Genomic DNA, 19,321 nt, shown 5'->3' with positions numbered 1-19,321 from the left:
CTCTTTTATTTTTCGGATGGGCCTTAACTTTAGATACATTTTATGTCAACCAAAAGCCTTTGTTTCTCATGCATTGACATTTACTTTGGCCTTTTAAGAAATAATTTCTAAAAACATGGAGGGGAAAAAAAAGGTCACAATTTCTGTATTTGCAAATTATAAAAAGTTTTTTTAAATGCACAATGACAACTAATGGCCTGGTCTTTATAGTAGTTAGCTTGCCATGAAGTACTTGAGAAATTCATGTGTTTCTAAGAACAAAATTCTAGGTTTCTAAATGCTACAAGGATGAATCATATTCCAATTTAACAGCTTTACTAAGCTACAACTCACATACCATTGAGGAATCTTTACAGTAGTTGTAGTGTTTTATCGCCAGACATCTTGAAAAGTGGAGTAGTTTGGAGGTGTGACAGAGAGTGGTCAGAGTGTGGCCAGGAGGCGTCCCCACTTATTTTGTGGAGGCAAGTGGAATTAAGCTCTTGTCTGTGCATTTCAGTTACACAGACTTCTCTTCCCCGTGAGAAGGCCCTTCCACCCTGCGCTCTCCTTGCCACACTGCCTTTGCCCTCTCTGGTCACTCCCAGTGGAGACGCAGGTCCTGCGTGCTTGGCAGTGAGTGCATCCTTGCTGACTGACTTTTCTCAGCACCTCCTTGGTGGAGAGCTTTGTATCAGGGTTTCTTTTTCCCACTTAGTGAGACCCCAGGGCACTCCCAGATTCATGGTGTGCATGCTCGTGTGCATCTTCTATGTCTGTGCATGTTGTGTGTTCATGTGTACACGTACATGTATGTTGATAATGGGGAACTAGAACTCGGGCCTGTGAGGCTTCATCCTGTGTATGTCAGTGTCCTGGCCCCTCTCCTTTGTATCTGGTGCTTACCTTGGGCCTGTAAAGCCTGGCCATTCTCAGAAATAAGCACAAAACCTCAGCCCCGAGACTCTGCAGTGTGGGATTGTGCTGTCCGAGGCAGGAGCTGTTCTGACCCCATGTCACATGTGGAGTGCCCAGTGTGGATGTCCCATTGGGGGTGGCGTGCAGGGCAGAGCAGCCCAGCCCCTGGGTTCGACACTGGGCGGAGCCCCATGGTGCAGAGCTAGGTTTCTGGACTGTGTGTGATGGTCTTTTCTGCTCTGCGTTGACAACAGAGAGAGTTGGAATTGCAGCGCCAGCGCCACGAGCACAAGATCAAGCAGCTTCAGAGAAAGATGAGGGAGCTGGAGGCCAGAGAGGCGGCGCACCTGTCCCCGGAGTCGGAGCATCTCCGAGAGCAGCAGCAGGGTCTGGATTCGATTCGGCAGCAGCTGCTTTGTGCGGCAGGGATGCTGACCAGCTTCATCAACCAGACCGTAGACAGGTTAGTCACGGAGAACCAGCAAGTTCTGTGTGACCCTGCGCCTTTCACTGTGAACAGTTCTGAGCTTTAGGTGTGCCTGCAGTTTTAGGTCCATGTTTTAATGAAACTGACTCTTATTTCTTGTCCAGCTCCACAAGCTTCCCACAGAACCCCAAAAACATTTAAAATAATACCTAAAAATGAGTTACGGACAGCACTCACCTGCATTCTAATATGACAGAAAATTAAGGTTTCTTTTATATTGGCTCGTCCCACACCCCTTTATAATTATTCACCATCCAGAGAGTCCAGACCCGATGCCTGCTCCCACCTGAGCCCACTGAACTGGGAAGAGCCAGTATCTGCTGTGTCTGTCTTACCTGAGGCTCTGGGGCTGCCATTCATGCTACCAAAATTTGTTTCATGGTTGACTAGCCAAGACTGAAGTGTTTTGTTTGAACAGAATAGTTAATATTGACATTTGCCCTTCTCTGTATGCACAGAAACCAAGTAAACACAGTTCTCCTGTCTATGGTTGGGTTTAATTGATAGAACACCAAAGATTTGTTCAGGACACTATTGTAGTAATGGACAAGATCCCGGCAGAAAATAGTAATAGGAGGCAGAAGTGCTGAGGGAGCCCCAGTGGTCAGTGGCTGGAGGTTTTTGAGCTTTACAGACTGTCCACTTCAGGGTTGCACTGCCTCATGGCTGCCACCATCACTAGAGGGGCTCCCAGCAGCCACCTTTGTGGACAGAACATGGCTTGATGAAATGCTTGGCAAGCATGCTACTGGTGGTCTATGTGAGCTTGCTCACAAACTCATCTTTGTGGCGTTGGTTGACAGTCGGTTGGAATCCATATGAACCTTTTAAATGTTTATTTTTATAGGACAGTTAATGATTGGACATCATCAAATGAGAAAGCAGTGACATCTTTATTTCGGACATTAGAAGCCCTCAAGTCCCAGCTGAGCACATCTGGCTCTCCCCAGGTGAGAGACAGCTTCCATGGTCTGCCTCCTCTGGCCACCTGGGGCCTGGTTTCTTTTTTATTTATTCTTTTTTATTTGTTCCTCCCTCATTGCCTCCTTCTTGTGTTTCAAGTTGGCAGTCTGGATGAGTGAGCATGTGCCTCCTCCTGTGTCTGGGAGCGGCCAGATGCTCACTTGCGCTTCTCTGGTGCCTCTCAGCCTGGTGGTCTGTCGTGCTCCCGCCCAGCCTGCTCCTTGAGCATTTGTGTTGAGAGCCAGAGCAGTTTGGGTCTCTAAGACTGCCTGGGGGAGCACTGCACTCCCCATCAGCTGCATCAAAGGCATTTCAAGTTGCTGATACGAATTACTGATCAGTGTTCTCTGATAATTGTGAAATCTTGATATTTACCTGAGAGCAGCATGCATGTGGACCCGCTCACCCTTGGACCTGTTCACCCTCTGACCCACTCGCCCTCTGACCCTATTCCCTCTGACGTGCTCGTTGAGCGTGGTCAGTGGATGGGTGCAGTGTGTTCTTGCCCTCTTGTCTGTCAGGCACCATGCCTTCTGGGCCCGCCGCAGGCTGAAGGTTCCTCTGATTATGAGAAAAGATAATGAGCCTGTTTTAAGGGACTTACTCATTGGGCTTCAGGGATGAGCACATGATGTTCCGTGGTCACCTTGGGTGCTGCCTGTTTGTGGTGTCAAAGAACATTGTGTCTGTGACAGGCCTGTTCGGGTCATATAGCTCCATTTTGTGTCAAGTCTGTTTCATAGAGGATCGGAAAGAAATGTGATTTGAAAACTTTTATTATTTCCTGTCCCACAAATGGACAACTCTTTCCAGCTCCACAGGCTTCCCGCAGAACCCCAAAAACATTAAAAATAATACCTAAAAATAACCAACAATAAAAAGCACAAATAGCCCTGGCCAGTTTGACTCAGTGATTTGAGCTTTGGTCTTCAGACCAAAGGGTCTTGGGTTCGATTTCTGGTCAAGGGCACATACCTTGGTTGCAGGTTCCCCAGCCCCAGTAGAGGCACTTTCGGGAGGCAAACAATCGATGTGTCTCTCTCATGTCGATGTTTCTCCCCTGCCCCCCCTTCTATTCTCTCTAGAAGTCAATGGAGAAAATACCCTCTGGTGAGAATTTAAAAACACACACGCAAATAGTGTGCATACCTTTTAACAAATCCTATATATTTATTTTGCTTTCTTCTTCTCAAGAAAAAAATGACAGCAGAGGTCCAGGTCCAGCTGGTGGATGTGTTGCTGAAAGAAAATGATTCTCTTACTAATGCTCTCAGCACTGTGACCCAGGAGAAGGCAGAGCTGTGCAGAGCAGCGTCCCGGCTGGAGAAGACTCTCAAGCATCACCTGCTGAAGGGCTGTGCGCTCAGTGTATGTCACTCACACTCCTGTGGGGGCTGAGGGGTGAAGGGAGCTGGGCTTCCTTATGGCTGGCTGGCTGGGGCAGTGTCATTTCTTTATAGTTAGCTTCTCTGGGCTCCTTCCTTCCTAACGGCCAGAGTATTTTATTTAACATTTTAACGGGTTATCTGCCTTGTTCACAGGGCAGACACATGTACACATACTGTCATACGTGGCCAAGATGGTGTTTGATACATGTCAACGAACGGAAATTTTGACTTAAGAATGTAATAAATAAGCTGATGAAATTAGAATTTTATTTCACTTGTAACTAAGGAAAAGAATTTATAATTTTCCTGATTTGTGTAGTTCATTTTTGGAATGCCTAATTTTTTTCTTTATATTTTAGGTGGTTTTTGTGTGTGTGTGTGATTTTCTTCACTTTTTTTACAATGAAAAGTTCGTGCAAATTATTTTGTAATTTACATATGTTAAAATCTGCCCCACACTAGTGTGATGTCACCTGAGTTTTCACTTGTGCTCTGCCCCTTTCCCTATGGTTTTCTTTCCTTGGATGTCTTGTAAGTTGGAACTGTGGTTTCTGAAGGCTCTTCACTGGTTTCATGGTGCATTTGAGGTCCACCTGGGTGTTGATCTCAATAGCTTATTCTTCCTCATTGCCAAGCTGCATTCGAGGCATGCATGTGCCGCAACTTAACCATTCACCTAGTGAAGAATATATGGGTTGTTTGCAGTTTCTGACTGTTAAAAATAATTTTCCCATAAACACTGTGTACAGGGTGTGTGTGGACATAAGTTTCGTTTCTCTATATAAAAGCCCAGGGTGTTTACCGTCTATATTAACCATGCCACGGTGTTGTCCAGGATGGCTGCCCCAACTGCTTCTCTGGGACTTAACTCAGGAAGTGTTTCAAGGTTCCTTGTGTAGGGCACCCCGTTGTTGACTAAGGGCCTGTGTGGACTAAAATGTAGTCAATAGGAGAGTGCTTACAAAGAAACTAGGACACGAACATTCTTTTTTGTTGTTGTTAATCCCCACCCGAGGATATTTTTCCATTGATCTTTTAGAGAGTGGAAGAGAGAGGGAAAGACAGAGAGAAACATCGATGTGAGAGAAACACATCAATTGGTTGCCTCCTGCACGCACCCTGACCAGGGCCCCGGGCCAGGGAGGAGCCTGCAACTGAGGTACATGCCCTTGACCGGAATCGACCCCGGGACCCTTCAGTACAACGCCCGATGCTCTATCCACTGAGCCAAACGGGCTATGGTGGAAATGAAAATTCTTGATGAGAAAACCAAAGGTAGACAGAAAGCAAATGGCGGAGTACTCTCCTTCATGTCCAAGATGACATGTGTTCCTAGAGCGTCTTTTCTAGGAACTACCAGCTGTGCTTTAGAACCAGGAAAACCACTGGTCTTTCCTGCCTCGTAGGGTATGTGGGACCCACTCAGGCTTTCCACTCACAGGCCCGCCCTCCTCTCAGCCCTGCCCTGCAGTGGTGAGGTGGCATGGCCAGGCTTTTGATTCCTCTTCCAAACTGCTGGGCGGAGGCCACTGCCCATATGGCCCTGGGAGTGCTTTAAGCTCTCTTTTGCCTCGATGTCTGTTCTGGGTGGCCCCTTTGTTCCCCTCACTGTGGACTCCTCCTTCTGTTAGCATATTCCCTGTTGGAGCTCTGACGGTGCCCATCCCTTGGTGTAAGTGGCTTCTGTGTGGGGTGCTTGCCGAGGTCTCCAGGCCTGTAATTTGATGCTACTATAGAACTAGATATTGTATCTTCCTTCTAATTTCTAGGACCAGAGGGTTTTCAATATGCTTAAAGCTTCGAATTTGGGATTATTTTACAAATATTTGATTTTTTGTTTTAATGCAATCATACTTCAGTAAATGGCATATAATAATCATCCCATAAGTGTTAATTATCTGGTTAATAATGTCACGTAACAACTTGAGCACTGCTGAAAAGATACTGAAGGGAGATGGTGGTGTGGCCTGTGTCCTAGCGTTGGGAACACCTGTACCCAGCCTCCCAGGGGCCCAGCTCTCCTCTGCCCAAGGCAGGCCTCACCCTGCAGAGGTCCTGGGGGACAGCTGGGGAAGGAATGAAGTGTTTGGGCGTGACCTTTTTCCTGGAGTTGGGGTACGGAGGGATCAGTTTTCTCATGATGTTTTTATGAGAACAGCTCTGTAATGCACTTTCTGTGGTTGTTGCAGCGGTCAGACAGGAGGAGGGACAGGACCGTCCTGCAGAGCTCACCAGGACTTGCAGACCCAGGACTGTCCACTCCAGCTTCCAGGGAGGAAGCAAACACCCGCAATGTCAAGGTAAGACCATGCCTATGGCAGCATAGGGGCATCAGGGGGGGATGCTGCTCTTGGTTTGTTTTTAAGACTTTATAGCTTTAGAGCAGTTTAGCTTCACAGCAAAGTTGAGGGGAAGGGGCAGAGAGTTCTCATATACACCCTGCCCCACACACTCAGTCTTTCCCACTGTCAGTGTCCCAACCAGTTGGCACATCTGTTAAAATCCGTGAAACTATATTGATAAGGTCATCATCACCCACAGGCCAGCTTACATCAGGCTCAGTCCTGGTGGTGTGCATTCTCTGGGTCTGGACAAATGTGTAATGACATGTGTTCACCATTACAGTATTATACAGATTAATTTCACTGCTTTAAACATCCTTTGTACTCTGCCTGTTCATCCTCCACCCTTTCACAGGATGCTTTTAACTAGTAAAAACAGTTCACGGCTTGGAGGTCCTCCTCTGCCTGGGCATCATTGCCAGCAAGTGTGTGTGTTCACAGAAGACCACATGGTGGTTCGAGTGGCCAAGTCATGACAAATAAGGGAAGCTAAAGACAATGAACTTACATTTGAAATTGGCCTACTTTTGTGTAGACATCACGTTTCTGTGCTCATGAGTAGGGGCAAAATGTGTGATGCTTTGAGTCATTAGGTAAAGTCTCTGCAACCTGAAAAAATTCACTTGTCATCATTTTTGACAACGTAGAACAAGTGATAGGTTCTCTCATGAAGGAAAAATTAGGATATGGGCACCAACACTTTGAGGTATTCCTCCCACCCGCAACGTCCATGAACCCATGATGAAACGCCCCACCCAGCCCCAGTTTGGACCTGACTTAGTGGTCAGATTCACGGCGCCCTCCAGGGGGCTGCTTTGATGCTGTGGAAAGGACTTGTGGCCTACATTTTGTCTATTAAACAAAACTGAACTTTAAACAGCAAGGTGTTTCCGATTACAGATGTACACGGCTGACTTATGTAATGATTTGCTGAAGGAAAAGTGGTCTGGTTCTTTCTAAAGCACAACAGTGCAAACATGTTTTACAGATTTGTCAGCAAGACAGATGTTCTCTAATTAAATTTTCCAATTTTTTTTTAGATGGAAAAATTGTACCTGCATTATTTGAGAGCAGAGAGCTTTAGAAAAGCTCTGATTTATCAGAAGAAGTATCTTTTACTTTTGATCGGTGGATTCCAGGACTCTGAACAAGAGACGCTCTCCATGATCGCTCATTTAGGAGTGTTTCCTTCCAAAGCAGATAGGAAAATCACCACATCCCGGCCTTTCACCAGGTTCCGAACAGCTGTCAGGGTGGTGATTGCAATTTCAAGGTAATAGGAGGCATGTGCCACTGCTGTCTTCACACGTGGGAGGCACGTTTCAGTGGTTTTAGTCTCTGAGACTCTACAATTATATTCTCTTTTAAGATGAATGGCACTTGACCTTAAAGAAAATACAGATGACACTTGTCTTCAGGAAATCATAATGTGCAAAACTTACTTTCTAAAAAGAAAAGATTTAAGGGTGCCTTTTTATAATAAAACAATGCCTTGCCCTTTAATGGGTCTCTTGCCAGGGTTGTTTTTGATGACTGGCATGTCTGATCAAGTTTAAAACTGCATTTCACTTCTTTACATTTGTTTCCTATATCTTAGTCAAATTTAATGTGTTACATAATAGGGGCCAAGAGCATAAGAACACATCTGTGATGCACCCAGGGTGGTGGCCATTTATGGCACAGGCACTCTCCAGTCTTTGCCTGTGGATTGGGGAGGGGAGGAAGAGCCTACTGCAGGGTGCAAGGGGCCCTCCATCTTCACCCTCCACTGTGTGTCTGCTTAGCCCAGCCCTGCCCAACCCCCAGCCAGAGGTATTGCTCATTCTCCCCAACCACTGTGTGCACAGGGTGTCATTGTTAGAGCAGGGCTGTGACTCCCTAGTGTGATTGGGGATTTTGATCATTTCAAAATTAATAGTGATGAGATCCATTTTATTTTATAATTTTTAATTTTGCTGAATTTCTAAAAATGGTTATCCCACTAAGAACTGTGCAGCTCTGTGACTCCTGTAGAGGTGCCCTGTCCAGTCCATGCTGGTCTTTGTCTGTAGGACAGGCTGTTTGGTTCCAGACTGTGCTACAGAATGGGTGGAAGTCCCACACAGGGTGGGGAGGGAGGCTTCCTCCAGCCCCAGGGCACTTAGTCCCCTCACCTCTGAGTTCTGACCACAGCCATGCCAGATAGCGGGTTAGACACTGGATGGAGGCAGGTAAACAGATCCAAACCCCGCCTCCAGCCTTCCTGTCCAGGAGGGAGGATCATCTAAGTGAAACAGCATTTTTTTTAAATCCTCACCTGAGAGTATGCTTATTGATTTTAGAGAGAGGAGAAGGGAGGGAGAGAGAGAGGAAAACATTGATGTAAGAGAGAACAAAAATCAGTTGCCTTCTGTATGTGCCACAACTGGGGATCCAACCTGCAACCTAGGTGTGTGCCTTGACAGGGAGTCCAATCTGCATCCTTTCAGTAATAGAGGATATCACACCAACCACTGAAGTACACTGGCCAGGGCGAGCAGCAGCATTTTTAACGCCTACACCACCGTCCTCCAGTCACCCCAACACCCCACCCACTGGCTTGTGGTCTTGGTAGTGGAAGGAGCAGGTGTTGCAGATTGATTCTGAACTGGAGTCTGGGAGACCCCAAGCTGGGTGTCTGGGAGTGGGCAGGGTTGGGGCAAGGCAGGGCCTCCACGGGGGCTGGGTGGGACTGGGAGTGGGTGGGGAAGGGGCCCTGTGCACAGGATTGGAAGTAGCTACCCTGTCAATGTGCAGTATCTGCTGCCCTGGGGAAATTGGCCGCCAAAACCCTTTCAGCTGTTGGTCACATCTGGATTTTTATTGCTTTTGTCACTGCTGTTGTCCTCTAGTTTTCAATGTTTCATATCTTTTTTTGTAGATTACGTTTTTTGGTTAAAAAATGGCAAGAAGTAGATCGGAAAGGAGCTTTGGTGCAAAGCAGAGCGCCTCACCCAGGTGGGCCTGCAGAGACTCCTTAACCTCACCTTTGCAAACTTGTCTTCCACTTGCTGTAACATTTCATTAATATCTGGTCATTTTCAGGGCTCGATGGGGATGTAATGAAGCACACTAATAAATGGGTAAATTCAGTCAGTGCAGTTGGCAGAGGCAAAATGGTTTTTGAAGGAAAGTAGTGTTTATGTTTATGTAGTTAATGCTAATGAGTAAAAGTGGTTCAGAGGAGCGTAATGATTGAAAAATATAGAAGTGACAAATATGTTGACTAATAACTTATCTTTTAAACATGTTTTTATTGATTTGAAGAAGGGAGAAGGATAGAGAGAGAGAAACATCGATGAGAAGCATCATTGATCAGTTGCCTCTTGCCCCCTTTCTGGGATGAAGCCCACAACCCGGGCATGAACCCTGATCAGGAATTGAACCGGTGACCTTTTGGTTCATGGGTTGACACTCAACCACTGAGCCACCCCAGCTGGACCTAATAACTTATCTATATATATATAAAAGCCTAATATGTAAATTGTCCCCATGGGAGTTCAATGGGGAGACCAGGAGTTCAATCGCTTGCTATGACATGCGCTGACCACCAGGGGGCGGGGTGGAACGAAAGGAGGCCCCGGCTGGCAGCTGGAAGGCCCCAATCAGCCCTGATCGCCAGCCAGGCCTAGGGACCCTACCGTGCTTGAATTTCATGCACTGGGCCTCTAGTTTTTAATTAAAAGGTCACTTCTCCAAAATGAAGTGGAGTTCTTCAGACTGCCGCATCTTTGCTCTGAGAGCACCATGCTTACTTTCTCAGTCAGGTCTTGTGTCTAAGGTTCTCTGCTGTTGCCCCCAGTCTGAAGGATGCACACTGGCTACCAACTGCAGGCCTTTGACAGGTCACTGCCCTGGGGAAACATTGGCGGACAACCTCCTCCCCCTCAGCACAGGGTTGTGGCCGCTTGGAGGGGTGGTGGAAATTGGTGCCAGTCAGCTTTGATTTTCACCTGTCAATTGTTACTTCTTGAAATCAAAATGCCTGGTCAGCCTTCAGAAAAGTTTGCCCCTCTCCAAGGCTGGTATTCTCCAGGGTTTCTGCCCCTGCCTCCTGAGCCCACTCCTCACTTGAGTGGAGGAGAGCCCCCAGCCCAAGCTCCCCATTGCACTGAGCGCCTCTCCAGGGTGCTGCTCATACGGATGCCAGGGGTTAGGCTATAAGGTGATCAACACTCATGTTCCTACCAGAGCTTTTTAAAATATAATTTTTATAACTTGGGTACTCTAAAAATGTTTTGAAATTGCCATGCAAACTCTTAAAGCTTATATATTTTAAATTTTGGTAGATGGGCCTTCCTACTAAAATGCATTTGTCATTTTTCATAATCCCTTTGTTGTTGAATAATTCTGGGGGAAGGATTCCTGGTGCCACGGCAACAGATGACTCCACCAGAAACCAGTGAATCCCTACCTGATACCAGCGAATCCCCACCCGAAACCAGCGAATCCCCACCAACCCGGGATGTATCTTTCAGCCATGCCAGGGACCCTGTGCCAAAAGCCTCCCCACGCAGGAGGGAAAGGTGAGATGTGGTGCTTTCAGACTTTTTTAATTGTAAGGGTTAGGCAAGACCTGACCATCAGCAGAGGTCCAATGTGCAGAGACAAGTGGCCATGCATGGCAGGGTCTCTGGGCAGATTTGTATGGGTACCCAGGTGTGTGTGTGTGTGTGTGTGTGTGTGTGTGTGTGTGTGTGTGTGTAAGGGGGTTTACATGTACCTGGGAAACCCCCCTACACAGAGGCACACACACACATGCAAGGCCTTGGTTGGCTTAACTCAATCTTTTTTCTGTAGGAATTGGGTTTATTGCACCCATAATGTATTTTTATACTTATTACTCTGGTGATAATTGAGATGTTACAGTGACAATATTATAGATCAGTTATTTGGGAAAAAACCTTTTCAATTTTATAGAGTATAATTTAGTTTAAAATTAAAGTGAAAAGGTTCCCCTGACAGGAGAAACAATACACAAAAACATAAGGCACCACTGTGCATCATCTAATTCTGATCACCTCTGCTAACCATGCACCACCAGTGTATGTGGTTCCTCAAAGAAATGTATTTTGAAAGTTTGCCTTTAGCTGGGCCCCAGAGCAAGACTGGGAGCGTACCACTGTGAGTCCCTGAGGGCCTGGGACCTCCCCCCACACCTTTTTTATTTTTTTTCAGAGAGGGCATTTTGCCCAGTGCCCAGGTTGTGGTAATATTTACTGGGAGAATAAATGGTGGCCAAGGCTGCTTCTGTATGGATGACAAGGGTAAGATGTGTACCTCCCTTGAAGAGTACGCTGGGAGTGACAGTGGAGCTCCCTGGTCCCAGCGGGAGACTAGGAAGAAGGGCAGCTGACACACCCATGTTGACACAAAGATGGGTCTGAGGGATGCGGATACATATCTATGCAGATTTAGTGAATAAAATAATATGCGTTCGTTTTTCCTCATTGTAGCTCTGAGACATACAGAAGTTGGTTTTTAAAGCACTGTGTATCACTTTTTAGAAATCCTTTTTTCTTTTGCGGTAAAAAAAGATATAAAGGAAACAGCCATCTAGTTTACCTCATTTCCCATAACGTGTCCAGTCAGAGGACCCAGCACCACTTCTTATTTATGTGCTTACTGCATTCACCATCCTATTGTGTTCAACTCTTGTTTTGTTTGTTTCTGGGTTTGTTTGTCTGAAGGTCCAATCCATCTCCAAATTCAAGGTCAGAAAGATCCCTGACTGCTTCTCAAGATCCGGAACGTTCTTTGACAGAATATATTCATCATTTAGAAATGATCCAGCAAAGACTAGTGGGGCTACCACCAGGTAAAAGTCCTCTGATTCTTTTTTATAATGTAGATGTACCCTAGGAATGTAAAATAATGTGGGAAAGATTATTAGCATTCAGCTTAGTAATTGTTGGTTTCAGTCCTAATTATAAGCTGTCATTAATAGTATTAGAAGAATGATTGTAAGTCAACAGTGTACTTGATCAAGAAGTGTCCAGATCAGTTTGACTTAATCACTAGCTGGGCCTTGTGGTCCTCCCTCTTACACTTCTGGAAAACGCATAGATTGTTTCACTGGATATACTTTTTCCAGTGTTTTTTTAATCATTGTAATTTAAACCACTATATATTTGAATTATTCATATTTTCACCAAAAATAAGATATTAATTCAGTGTTAGTGTTTCAGAATTGTTCTTAAAAGACATGTGAAGTCTTCTAACAAATTGCTACATCATTATTTTTATTTAGATTCCACCTCAAAGAAATCCTGCCGTCAGAAGAATAAACAATGAATAAAGTCCTTGTGGCTCTTACCAGTGGCAGTTCTGCTTGAGGAAAAGAATCGTTTTTTCCTTTTTCTAAGGAAAGCTTGCGGTGTGGTGTGGCGTGGCATACTGAGCAGTACCAGTCTCCTCACGTGCCTGAGATGCCAGCCTCAGAGTGCCATTAATTAAGTATTCTCACCTTTGTGTATTGCTACAAAGCCAAATAGAATATTTTTTATGTAATTTCAATATCTTTTAGCTCCTTACCTTCATGAGGTAATGTGTGTGCTCAGGAGCCTCGGCACCTGTCCGTTTCTTTGCATGTTGGCAGAGCCACCCTGCCTGCCTCCAAAAAGGGTAAGCAGAGAATGGCTCCCTGGTGTTTTATTTTCTTAAAGTGTACAGATAGAAACTTGGTTTAAAAATAAAAATACAAAAGAAAAACAGAGAATATAATTAAAACACTATTTTATTTGTGAATAGCCCTTGTGTTGTTTTTTAGTTTTACCTAGTTTGCTTTTATTACTGGGGGGGGAAAAACAATAAAAAATAGACTTAGAATTTATGTTAAATTGCTTTAAGTCAGAAATTTTCAGTGGAACTCAAAGTACTCTTCACCTAGTAAGACACCTGCCTGTTGCTTCATCTTGGTTTCTCATTTACTTCTGTATGAAGTAGCCACTCTATACTACTTCTCATGACTATGATCTTTTTACCTTTTACTGATGCTCACTTGTACCACATGAAATCTAGCCAATTATTCTTTACCTAGAAATCTACACAGGTATACTTACAAGCATCTCAGTGAGTTTTTAGGACCTTTGAACATGACATTTATTCTGCTGGGCTTAGGTTTTAATACAAAACCTTTTTCTAGCCCTAGCCGGTTTGGCTCAGTGGATAGAGTGTCAGCCTGCAGACTGAAGGTCCCGGGTTCGATTCCAAATGCCCAGGTTGTGGGCTTGATCCCCAGTAGGGGGTGTACAGGAGGCAGCCAATCAATGATTCTCTCTCATCATTGATATTTCTCTCTCTCTCTCTCTCTCTCTCTCTCTCTCTCTCTCTCTCTCCCTCTCTCTCTCCCTCTCTCTTCCTCTCTAAAATCAATAAAAATATATTTAAAAAAATTTTTTTTTCTAAATCACTACTTATTTTGGTGATAGTACAGAGTGGCAGCCTGTAACACTGGTCCATGTCTGCATTTTCTGTTATATTAGCTGACACTGCTAGAAGATCACTGTTTGTTTGTTTTTTAAATTATTATTGTTAACCCTTTGAGTGCCAACCAATATCCTAGGAACTATGCTAAAATTGCCAAGGCATTTTTGCTGATTTTACAGCAGTTTAGGGAAAAAAATTATGAATCGCAAGTAAATGAAGTTACATATTCAATATCTTCCACAAAATCATCATCTTCACAGCAAGAATTGACATATTTAGCAATATCATCACTAATAAAAGCATTCTTAGAACTGGACACTGCAGGAGGAGCACGATAGCACTCCCAGCACTTTTGGCAAAAGACAGGAGGAGCGCGATTGCGCTCCCCGGCACTCTAGGGGTTAATCCTCACCTGAAGATATTGTTTAGAGAGAGTAGAAGGAAGGAGAGAGACAGAGAGAAACATCGAAGTGAGAGGCACATTGATTGGTTGCCTCCCCTGTATGCTGAGGATCAAGCATACAACTGAGGTATGTGCCCTTGACCAGAATCGAATCCAGGATTCTTCAGTCAGTGGGCTGACACTCTATCCACTGAGCCAAACTGCCTAGGGCTAAGATCACTGTTTATTTAGAACCTTCCCACTTTCCCCCCTGAGTTCTTTTACCTGATTTGCTGAAGCTGAAATACTTGCAACAGCTGGCAGCTTGGGTAGAGCAGACAGGCCAAGTTGAACTGGAAACACACAGGCAGGTGGCCAGCACAGCCCACCCCTGGACTACTAAGCATTTGTTCTCACCCAAATTTATTTACCAGAATGTAATTTATTGCACCTGCCCGGTGTGAGGCAAGGGCTCTTCACCCTCTCTCCAAGGCCCCCCGAATGTCATGTTTCAATGGTGCAGACTATCCTTCAGGACTGATTTGTACAGTTCATGCACCCCAGCGTGTCATACAAAATAGGCAACTGGAAGGGGTGTGTGTAAGGCAGGCATTAAAGTAAAAAGTGCTACGTCGCTGCTTCCATAAGTGATCATAAGGCTCCATTTGGTGTTCATCATCTTCTCCTTCCATCACCTGGTCCCTGTTTCTGAATCTCAGTGAGCGAACACGTTGGCTGGGTGGGTGAGCTAAACTTTTTTTTTCTGAAAGATTTGAGACCTTAATCTTGTTTTTGGAGAACTTTTTATTTTACAACTAAACTTGGAAGAACTAAGCACCAAGAGGTGCCCATGGAACAGGTTACTGGTACAGATTTTCCTGTCCTCATGGAGTGCCAGCCACCCAATTTCCCCTCGGTAATTGGGATCAATTGCACCAACCAGTACAGTAACCCCATCGTTGCTTGCTAGTTCAGATGAGTCTCACTCGTTCAAAGAAACCATTATCATATCTTGGGATAGCAGAGGCCGAAGTCATAGGATGGGAAGCAAAAATTCCTTTAAGAAGGGCCATTCTACCCTTTGGGCTTCCAGACTGATATATTGTGGCTGTGGGAGAAATGGCACTGCAAGTGCATCTTCAGAAGGTAGGCTTTCCACTATCCATTAGGTGTGCTCCTTCTGGCTGATAGTGATCGGACAGCACCCAGTATATGTTGGCAGTTTGAGTTGTATAGTACTTGGTATCCCATGGGTAGGAGTTTGGTCTCTGCCAGGACTGAGTAGTAGGTCAGATGTTTCTCAAATGGAGAATGAGTTAGAAGGAGTCAAGGCTTTGTGTCAAGGCCCTGGAAGTCTGCCGTAATGGGGCTTTATAGTGAGGCACCACCCATTATCCTTAATTGCAAAGGCACTTTAAGCATCATTGGAACTTATTGTCCAGGTCTCACTTGAAACTAACAGCCTATGACTTCCTCAGTAAATAGACTGGAGTAGCACCCCCAAATATGGTTGTATACAAAAATCCAAACAATCTAAGCCTTGTGACTTAGTTGTAGGCAGTGTAATGGGTAGCTACTTGTCTTCTACTTATAGAAGGGATACTGTGACATTCCACAGACTGCTCAACTCCTAGAACTTTGCCAAAATGGCAGGCCCCTGATTTTTCATCTCTTACCATCCAGCACTCATCTTACTAAGGCTTAAGGGTACTTACCATTTCCTGCTCACTAGGACCAGTTACTATGATGTCTATAAAGTAATGGATCAAAATGATATTACAATGTCTAAACAAAGGCCCTAAGATAAGGTAGTGAAAGTATAATCCTGTCTCTGATATCTGAAGTTGCATTAATCACCTTTCCTAATTGGTATTGAGAAAAACGTTATAAGGCAGTGGTTCTCAACCTTGGCTGCACATTAGAATCACCTGGGAATCTTTTTAAAATCCTGATTTCTGGGCCTCATCCTCCAGAAATTCTGTTTCTTTGGCCCCACAACATTAGTAACAAACAGAATTTCTGGAGGATGAGGCCCAGAAATCAGGATTTTAAAAAGATTCCCAGGTGATTCTAATGTGCAGCCAAGGTTGAGAACCACTGCTCTAGTGTCTTAATCACAATTGAGCAAAGGAGGACCAAGACCTTCCACGTGGATCATCTGGGTTCCACACAGACTCTTCCCTATGTGTAATGCATGTAATAGCAGCCCTACCTTCTCCACTGCCAAGATATGGCTCCTCCCTGTTCCTGCTGGTTCCTAGATACAAGGACTCCAAGGTTCCCAGACATCATCCATACTTTATAACCTAATGGAGTAAGTTCTGGTGTCCCTGGTGAGTGTCCCTTTTGGGGACCATAACCTCTAGCCTGGCAGAGTCTAAACTTGGGAGGACAGGAAGCACAATGTTCCCAGGGGATTCTTAGGAATGATGGTAAGTGGGGCCACTCCTGTTTCCACCCTTTGGTTTTAGACTCATATATCCTCCCTATTGGGAGCATAGTGCCATATAAAGGTCTTGAATGGCATCCCATCTTCACAGAGTGTGACCTCTAACTTGGTGCTTCAGCTGTGCCTGTCCCAATGCTCTATCAGGCAGTGGATCTCATGATCCCTGCACTTCCTTTTCTAAGTGAATCCCGTTTGATGTGATGCCATATGGGATCCTGTGTCAGTGAAACAAGTACTCCTGAAGCCCTTGCTGGTGGCACTTGTGAGCAGAAAAGGCAAACTTATATGTAGAATATGAATCTATTCCTGTAGGAAAGAACTGCTGGCTCATCCAGGATGAAAGAGTTTCAATATAGTAAACTTGGTTGGGCTTCTTGATGAAAAGGGCCATATTGGAAGCTCAGCATTGGTCTTTTTGCTGGCAGGTTAGACATCCAGTGGCTGCTAGGAGCTAAGTCAGCTTTGGTCAGAGAATCTACACTGTTGGGCCCATGAATGGCCTCCAACTCCACCATCTTGGCTATTTTGTCCTTGTACCCAGTACTGGGTTTGCCAATGAGATGCTGCCCATTGTCCACTGTGTGAGTCATTCCACTTGGTTTTAAAATATTTCATGGATGCTCTGTGGTGGGCATTAGCATTAGCACTTTATACAAAGATCATCCCACTTGGTACCTATTCCAGTATATTGACCTACAAATTTTTACCACAGATCTCGTTGTCCCCAACTTCCAATTTTTTTTCTCCAGACCCTTAACCAGTCACCCAGCCCACACAACACTGTCCATGAATCCATATATAGTTTCCCCTTGGGCCACTTCTTACACAAAAAAGTGAATGATTAGGAGCTCTGTTGGGTGGATATGCCCTTACCAGTATCTTTCAAGGTTACCTAAGTAAGGCTGTAATGTAGCTGCTTTCCAGTTTCCTTTTGAACTCACATATCAAGCCAACCCATCTATGAACCCAGCTTGAGTTTTCCTCTTCTGTCAACTAACTGGTCGTAAGTCTCCCCCATGTGGTCATAGGTATGAAATGACAGAGAAGGCTCTAATACAACTGCAGTGGATGCCATATGGGTCTAGGATACCTATTCTGCACTTACCTGTGACTGCTGTACATTTTCATGCTCAGCCTTGAATACTTCCATCCTATGATGGATTAATGCTGGGCCCAACCAACCTTATGATGTGGTGAGTTTGACAGAACCCACTCATAATGGGTGGTTTTAGCTGCATGGTTATTTGGTGTCTCCAGTTCAGGTGTTCCGTCTCTCTCTATTGGAACACAGTAGCACACCAGGATACCTCTCCACCCCCACCCCCCCGCCAAAAAAAAGGTACATAATTCTCTGCTCCCAGTGGCATGGCAGAACCTCAGGATCCTGCATTTGGATCTCCTACTGGGACATGCCAGAAACTCCACATTGCATTGTTCCCTACCACCAATAACTAATACCACCTGCTAGGCCATATAGTCCAGGCAGGAGAGCTACTTGCATCACAGCTTTTACCTATTACAAAAGCTTCCTGTTCTGGGTTCTTATCAAAGCTGCAGTCTTCCAAATCACCCAATATTTAGGCCAGAGCAGTATTTCTAGGTGTGGAGTATGCTGCTTCCAGAACCTAAAGTCCCAACAGTGTCCTGCTTTCTGAATGGTTGAAGGTGCAAGTTGCAATAATTGTCTTTTGTTTTTGGAAAGGATGCACAAAGGCACTACTGACTACTGGACCCCTAAAAATGTGATGGATGTAACCGGTACATGAATTTTGAGAAGGTTTACCTACATAATGTTGATGTAATGGAACAACGTAAACATTATCCAGGGTGTCTAAGTGATCTTGATGTCTTTGGACTATGAGAAGTAACATAGCCTTCAGGCAAAACTGTATCTTTGTTACACCTAAATGTGAAATATTTCTGATCTTCTGATAGGGACAGAAAAGAACACACTCATCAAGTCATTAGCCACTGACCACATCCAGCACAGAGGCTGTTACCAGAGCTACTACTTAGTTTAGTTTGCAGTAGTATTATCCTGTTATCTTCCAGGATCCTTCCAATTTCTGCAGGAGTCATGCTGGTAACTTAGATTTTGGGGACCACCGCTTTGCATCCGTTGGATCCCTAAAAGTGGCACCAATCCTCTGCCGTCTGGATGTGATATTTTATGATCTTGGTAGGTATGAGGTTAGTTTCAGAGGGTTCTGGGTGGCCTTTCCTATTGTGATTGCTAAACCTCCAGGTCAGGGACTCAGTGTGAGAGTAGTGTTAACTGCCCAGAATGTCAATGCCAATTATTCCGTTAGGGACGGGGGAAATGACCACCAAACAGGTCCCCCCTTGCATATGCAGATACGCATCCCGTGTGTACGCGAGGACCAGCTCCTTGGGGTCCTGTGGGCCTTTCTGTTCAGGGTCTGGAGGAAAACAATGAGAAGTTGGGGACGAGATCTGTGGTAGATATGTATGGGTCAACTGTCCTCGCACTTCCCAAAGTCATCTCATGATCTGAATGGCTGCCCTAGCTCCTCTGTGGTCAGTATTATACCTTCAAAGGCTGTTACACCAAACCCTGAGGAAAACGCCTGGCCCACACCTCCGCGATTACCCACGCAGCAACGCCACGCCAGGACGGTCATTGTGCCCAGGGAGGCTGCCGGGAACCAGAGGAGCTCCGGCAGTGCGGCACACCGTGGTAGGCAGGCTCCCCTGGCCCCAGGACCAGGTGTGGGGGCCACTGCAGTCTCGCCCTTCGGGGGTTCCCGCGCCAAGAGCCTCAATTGAGAATTCAGATCCGAAGGAGACCCGGACCCCGCGCAGAGCCTACCGGGAGGAACGCTCTCCCGCTTCTCCCAATAGGAGCTCGGAGCGACCTCGCCGCTTCCTCGGTGCCAATGGGAGAGAGCCATCGGTGTTGCTGGGCGGGCCCGGGACTCCCAGCCCCGCCTGCGCCCTGATGCGCAC

General features: G+C 45.5%; 1 protein-coding gene across 3 annotated transcripts in view; it reads left to right on the top strand.

Annotated features, from left to right (window-relative positions):
* PCNT (pericentrin) overlaps nucleotides 1-12,817 on the top strand; it is a 105,988-nt gene extending 93,171 nt beyond the window's left edge. For all 3 annotated transcript variants that reach the window (XM_014549962.1, XM_014549961.1, XM_014549963.1), the window contains 9 exons: nucleotides 1,152-1,360; nucleotides 2,232-2,334; nucleotides 3,542-3,715; nucleotides 5,925-6,035; nucleotides 7,118-7,350; nucleotides 8,977-9,053; nucleotides 10,456-10,621; nucleotides 11,786-11,913; nucleotides 12,346-12,817. In XM_014549962.1, coding sequence (XP_014405448.1) covers nucleotides 1,152-1,360; nucleotides 2,232-2,334; nucleotides 3,542-3,715; nucleotides 5,925-6,035; nucleotides 7,118-7,350; nucleotides 8,977-9,053; nucleotides 10,456-10,621; nucleotides 11,786-11,913; nucleotides 12,346-12,389 — 1,245 coding nt within the window. In that variant the 3' untranslated portion in view covers nucleotides 12,390-12,817. The remainder of the gene's footprint in view (nucleotides 1-1,151; nucleotides 1,361-2,231; nucleotides 2,335-3,541; nucleotides 3,716-5,924; nucleotides 6,036-7,117; nucleotides 7,351-8,976; nucleotides 9,054-10,455; nucleotides 10,622-11,785; nucleotides 11,914-12,345) is intronic.
* The last annotated feature ends 6,504 nt before the right edge of the window (nucleotides 12,818-19,321 follow it).

This window comes from Myotis brandtii, unplaced genomic scaffold, assembly GCF_000412655.1.
Source record: "Myotis brandtii unplaced genomic scaffold, ASM41265v1 scaffold577, whole genome shotgun sequence".
NCBI lineage: Eukaryota > Metazoa > Chordata > Mammalia > Chiroptera > Vespertilionidae > Myotis > Myotis brandtii.
This window is presented reverse-complemented; position numbering and strand designations above follow the sequence as displayed.